This window comes from Otolemur garnettii, unplaced genomic scaffold (genome assembly GCF_000181295.1).
Source record: "Otolemur garnettii isolate 467f Iridium unplaced genomic scaffold, OtoGar3 scaffold00020, whole genome shotgun sequence".
Lineage (NCBI taxonomy): Eukaryota > Metazoa > Chordata > Mammalia > Primates > Galagidae > Otolemur > Otolemur garnettii.
This window is the reverse complement of record NW_003852415.1, coordinates 1,637,525-1,643,773: the sequence shown is the minus strand read 5'-3', so window position 1 is coordinate 1,643,773 and position 6,249 is coordinate 1,637,525. Positions and strand designations below refer to the sequence as shown.

The following is a 6,249-nucleotide window of genomic DNA, read 5'->3' as shown; positions in this document are numbered from 1 at the left end:
GGCGCCGAGCCGACTTAACACTTTTAAATGAGCAATAAGCTCACAACATTAGAGAGAAATCACCTCTTGCCTTATGAATGCAAAATAAATTCTCTAGACTCCCCCTTCTCTATAGAGACTGTCAGCTCACTATCAAGGCTTGAACCTCAGTAAGCACAATTTGGGAAAGAAAACAGACTTCAGTATGAGAATTGGCTAGAATAGTCATCTTCTGCAGGGAGTTTCTGATTGTTTTATTTAAGCATTCTCTCAGTCTTCAAGCTCTTTTTTAAAACCCACTCCATTCCCAAGATCACTGAAAATGAAAAGAATAAATCAGATGGCTCTGATAGCAACCTTCATCATGTTAAGGCAGTGTTTTAACTTGTGTCTCTGGTATTTCATCCCATTTCCCAGTTACAATGTCTCTCCCACCTCTTAAGAGTATTTGAAGTTCTCCACTTTACAAACCCTTATTTTTTTTTTTAGCTTTAGGCATAATATTTACAGTTTTTGAAAAAATGTACTTAGTAAACACTCTTCAAGCCCTGTGCCTACTTTCCTGATATGTAAAGCATGGAAGCTTGGCGTGCTCTGGGACTGTCTAAGGCTGGCTTTTGTACCAACTATTTAGAAAGGTTCCTTGACTACTAAGGTTCCTTTAGAGATCAGAATTCATAGAAAAGAAATTCAGTGTGAAATACCTATTCCTAATTTAGAACAAAGCTATACAACATAGCAAAATTCCATTTATTAAACTTTATCTCATGCAAACTTAAAACAGTAATTCCAGGCCCCAATATACATCATGAATTTACTTAAGACTCAAACATGGTAAAACAAATTTCTAAATTTTTCCAGTCTTCCTAAAAGAAGCATAGTATTTTAATCAACATTATAGATCAAATCTGTTGCCAAGGAACACAGTTTTTGACCTGGTCACAGAAAATCATTCTGATAACCTGACACATGGCCAGGATTCTAATACTAGAATTAAAGGCATTCTTTTGAATTCTATCCTTGCTTCCAGCTCAGTAGAGATAGTCATCAAACCTTCATAAAACTAAGCTGGTTTGAAGACCTTGGGTAATGTTCTTCAGCAAATTCAGCAGACCAAAGGAGTTTTTCAGAGCTCTCATCACTCACTGGTTCTGTGCCAGTTTTCCATACCAATTTCATTATGCCGCTCCCAGCATCATAATCTTGCTGATACTCATCTCGTACCTGGCCCCCGGATCGCCCACGTCCATACTGCCTGCCCTCCTTAGAGCCAGCGTCCCTATCTGTGTGTGAATGATCCGATCATGCAGATGAGTTCTGTTTATAATACTACATGGCATTTTCTGCATCTGCTCATGAATAGTATTCCACAAAACAGAATCCACATGCTGTTTTTTTCCTCTTATCCAGAGCCATGATGATTTTCTTTCTGTTAACACAAAAAAAAGGTGTTAAGTCTAGTATAATTTTCCCTGATGTGGAAAAAAATGTGATTTTTTTTTCATTTAGCAACAAAGTTTTTTCTAACTTCCAGTAGTTTACGAAAGTTGAAGTACCTCAGTGTGAACACGTTTTGTGTTTGTAGGTTTTCTCACTGAATTCAAACTGGTTATTGGAATTTTTTAAAGTGATTAGAAAGAAAGTACTTGCAAACATTTAATGACATATTGTTCATTTTTAAAACTTCTTTTTACACTGTAGTTTGAACGAATTTCTTTCTTTCTTTCTTTTGCTGAAGAATTCATAGATTTATTCTTCAGTTGTGTAAAAGGAAAGATTTTCAACATACAGTGTACAGCTTTTCTTCAGTAATTGATCTTGTTCTTCATTGTCACCCCAGAAGTACTGGCTCAGCTCCACATAAGAGTTGCTGCGCAGCACCTTCAGGAGGCCACCTGACATAGTGCAGAAAGGTTGACAGGGAGGTAGACTCCAGGACTCCAGGAACAACGAGGCGCCTATGGTGTCCTGAAAAATATTTTTGGTACAGAATCAAGTTCCATGAAAAGATGGCTCCTCAGCACCTGGCGTTCACATGGGATGTGACCTTTCTGGAAATGACTGATGTACAGCAGAACATTAGAATAGTGTGGAACCATACCTGAAACAGTCACATGAGATGCACTGTTAAGAGAGAAATGTTATTGTCCAGAGGAGAGGATTTGTAAAGGTCATTTTAAGAAGTAGTGTCAAGTGCCCCAGCCCTGGTAACTTTTTCTTTAAAATGTCTTTAACTCAGGGCCAGATGTGGTGGCTCATACCTGTAATCCTAGCACTCTGGGAGGCCAAGGTGGGTAGATTGCCTGAGCTCATGGGTTCAAGACCAGCCTGAGCCAGAGCAAGACCGCTTTAAAAATAGCCAGGTGCTGTGGCCAGTGCCTGTAGTCCCAGCTACTTGGGAGGCTGAGGCAAGAGAATTGCTTAAGCCCAAGAGTTTGAGGTTGCTGTGAGCTGTGATTCCATGGTACTTTACTGAGGGTGACAAAGTGGGGCCCTGTCTCAAAAAAAGGAGAATAAAATAAAATAAAATGTCTTTAACTTAGGGCCAGGCGAAGTGGCTCAAGCCTATAATCCCAGCACTTGGGAGGCTAACATGTGTGGACTGCCTGAGCTCTCGGGTTTGAGACCCACATGAGCCAAAGTGAGACTTCGTCTCGAAAAATAGCCGGGCATTGTGGCAGGCGCTTGTAGTCCCAGCTACTTGGGAGGCTGAGGCAAGAGAATCCCTTGAGCCCAAGAGTTTGAGGTTGCTATGAGCAGTGATGCAGTGGCACTCTACTGGGGGCAATGAAGTGAGACTGTGTCTCAAAAAAAAAAGTCTTTAACTCAGTTTTTTTCATTGTTAGTTAATCTCCTAAGTTTTGGTCCAATAGATTTTCTTTTTGAAATACCAATTTCATTATGTTTTGCTCCTGTTCAAAAGTTGTTAAATTCAGCCATTTCTAAAACTCAAATCTGATCTTCCTTCAGGGAGAAAGGTAGAGTTTGAGCCAGATCTTCTAGACTTTGGAGTGTGAAATGAGAACCTTTCATTCATTCATCTGTTCTTTTGTTCCTTCAGTATTTGTTGATCATTCACATTGTGCTAGGTGCTGTCATATTGAAGGTTAACTGATTTTGCCTTCAGGAGTTCACACTTCAGGGAAGATAGCTATTTAAACATAATTATAATGAGATAAATGTTATAATAGAGACATAAATTAGAGATTTGTAAAGGGTGCATCAAGTTATGGGTAACAGTTCAGTACCATAAACACAGGGTTTCTTTGGGTAATTCTTTGTTGCAGGGTTTGTCCTATGCATCATAGGATGTTTAGCATTATCTTACCCTTACCTATGAGATGCCAGTAGCACCTTTCACCCAAGTTGTGACAAGGAAAAATATCTCAAGGGTCCTGTGCGGTGGCTCACACCTGTAATCCCAGCACTCTGGGAGGCCCAGCTCAGGAGTTCAAGACCAGCCTGAGGTAGAGCGAGACCCCATCTCTAAAAATAGCTGGGCATTGTGGTGGGCACCTATAGTCCTAGCTACTCAGGAGGCTCGGGCAAGAGAATCACTTCAGCCAAGAGTTAGAGGTTGCTGTGAGCTATGATGCCATGGCACTCAACCAGGGGTGACAAAGTGAGATTCTGTCTCAAAAAAAAAAAAGGCTCCATGTCTCAAGGTATTGCCAAATGTCCCCTCATGTAAAATTGCACTCATTGAGAATCACCGTGACCTCATCTAGGTCATTATTCTGTCTGGTATGCATGGATAATGGGAATAAGCCTTAGTATAGATTCCAAAGTTAACAGAATAATGTCATCAAAGAACTTCTGATTTTTAATTAGTTTGCCTTATGTCTTGATTCAGTTTGTGCAGAGATTTTATGTAATTTCATTTTTAGTAGTTTGTGTTTTAATTTTAAATTTCTAGGTTTTTCTTTTTTATTATTTAGGGTCTCAGTACAGGTGTCATCCTTTTAGAAGCAACCTTGTTCTTCCTTTCCTTCCAAGAGCTCGAACAGAGAGGACTGTGATGAGACACAATGACAGAGGTAGGGGCAACAGGGACTACAGGGGCACCCAATACACCCCAGGGCACCTAGTACATACCGTGCCACAAAAAGCAGGGCAGGACTGCGTTAAGCTTGATCAGTGCCAGCTGCGCCTTACTGGAACCAGGAATTCCCCACGGCCCTGTTCAACAGCAAAACTAAGTAATTCAGTACATGCATTTAGATCAGAAATTACTTTTCCAGACTTGAGGTCAATACTCGGTGATTATGCATGGTCTGTGGTGTCTTGTGTTTGGAGAAATGTTTTTTATTCTTAAAAAGATTAGAGTTGCACTCCAGTTACAGTGTTTTATCTAAGCAGAACTCTTTGAACAATCTAGACATCTCTTATTCTTTTATTTCTTTTTAAGAATAGATAAGGTATCTTTACCTAAAGGCAGTGAGGCTACGAATTTGAGCCACAGTTGCTTTATGACTGGACTTGTATTATGAGATATCTATTGTAAACAGTTTGGAGAAAAGCTGTAATGCCAGAAGATAGTTTAAAAAGTAACAGATCAAACAATTTAGAGGTTCAGCAAACAGTAACACTTTTGGAACAGTAACAATACAGGAACAATGTGTCTGATCTTTGACCCTGAGGCTGCAGCTCACCAAACAGGAGATGCCATTCCCTCTTTTCCCTGGGGCTTGTGATGCCAACTCAACCCTTCTCCTTTTGCCCTAGATACTGTGGATGATGCTGTTGGTAGCAAATCGCTTCAGTCTTTATTCTCAGAATGGGACAATCCAGTATTTGCCCGTTATCCAGAGGTAGGTCTGCAACACTTTTTCTTTGCCTGTTATTTTGAAGTTGGAATATTTTTTCTTCTGTTTTGAGACAGAGTCTCCCTTTGTTGCTCCAGACTAAAGTGCTGTGTTGTCATAGCTTACAGCAATCTCAGACTCTTGGGCTCAAGCGATTGTTGAAGTGTGTGCCAACATACCCAGGTCATTTTTTTTTTTTTTTCTGTTTTTAGTAGAGATGGGGTCTCATTCTTGCTCAGGCTGGTCTTGAACTCCTGAGGGTCTCAGTACAAGTGTCATCCTTTTAGAAGCAACCTTATTCTTCCTTTCCTTCCAAGAGCTCAGACAGAGAGGACTATGATGAGACTGAATGACAGAGGCCTCCCAGAGTGCTAGGATTACAGATGTGAGCCATGATGCCCAGCCTTAAAATTGAAATTTCAAACCAGGCTCAATGGCATGTGCCTGTAGTCACAGCTACTCTGGAGATAGGAGGATCATATGAGCCCCTGAGTTTGAGGCCATGATTGTGCCAATGAATAGCCACTGCAGTCCAGCCTGGGCAACATAGTAAGAACCTTAAAAAAAAAACAAAACCTAAATAAAAATGAAAATAAAATATGAATTTCATAGAAGCTAGATATGGGTATGAATAACTATACTGATTTGTAATTATGAATGGAAACTGGACATATTTCCAAATAATTTATTTTGAAATTAATGTTTAATGTGGAGTGGAAGAATCAAATCTGTAGCATTTTGGAAACTCAGGCATTTTGGATTAAACAAATATAATCAATTCGTGGATAGTGAATGTCTTTGCTGCTCTTACAGACTCTCACTGGCAGCTTTGGCAAAGTATTCAGGGTGGTGATAATAAAACTATTATCATTAGATAAAGTAGTGAATCTCCTGCTGCAGGAACAGTTCGTCATTGGACCTGGGTGTACATTCTCTCCTTGTGTATTATCACAGATTGTACTGTGTGTGTTGTAATGAGGGTAACAGATGAGCAAATGTTTGAGTACTGATTCTCCAGTTAATGATCTCTTCAAGGGTTTGATCATGGAACAGAGAAAAATCGTTCTGAAACCATACTGGGTTTTGTCAGTTTCTGTCAGTAATTTTTGATTATAAATAAAAAAATTATCGTTTATTAAGACTAATTATTCATAGAGCTTTTTGAATTTCTCTAAGATTCCTGAATTTACCCCACCTCTACGAGGTTATATGAAAATGAATATTTTTAAAGCACTTTGAGGTCGTTTGTAAAACAGTTCTGAAGGTATAAAAAATTAAAATTCAAATGATGTTTTTGCTGGGTCTTTGTAGGTTGCCGTTGATGTGAGCAGTGGCCAGGCGGAGAGCTTAGCGGTTAAAATTCACAACATCTTGTTTCCCTATCGTTTCACCAAAGAAATGATTCATTCAATGCAGGTAAAAGATCAACTTGAAATCTCATAAACACACAGACATACATATATAT

At 39.4% G+C, this 6,249-nt stretch overlaps 1 protein-coding gene and 1 pseudogene across 1 annotated transcript in view; one reads left to right on the top strand and one right to left on the bottom strand.

Moving 5' to 3' along the window:
- The window catches only part of MLH3 (mutL homolog 3), a 41,417-nt gene that overhangs the window by 7,866 nt on the left and 27,302 nt on the right, over positions 1-6,249 (top strand). Inside the window, exons 3-5 of the mRNA XM_023511489.1 lie at positions 3,918-4,016; positions 4,705-4,790; positions 6,096-6,200. Of these exons, the coding sequence (XP_023367257.1) occupies positions 3,918-4,016; positions 4,705-4,790; positions 6,096-6,200 (290 nt within the window). The remainder of the gene's footprint in view (positions 1-3,917; positions 4,017-4,704; positions 4,791-6,095; positions 6,201-6,249) is intronic.
- Positions 1,122-1,881, bottom strand: LOC100951967 (annotated as a pseudogene).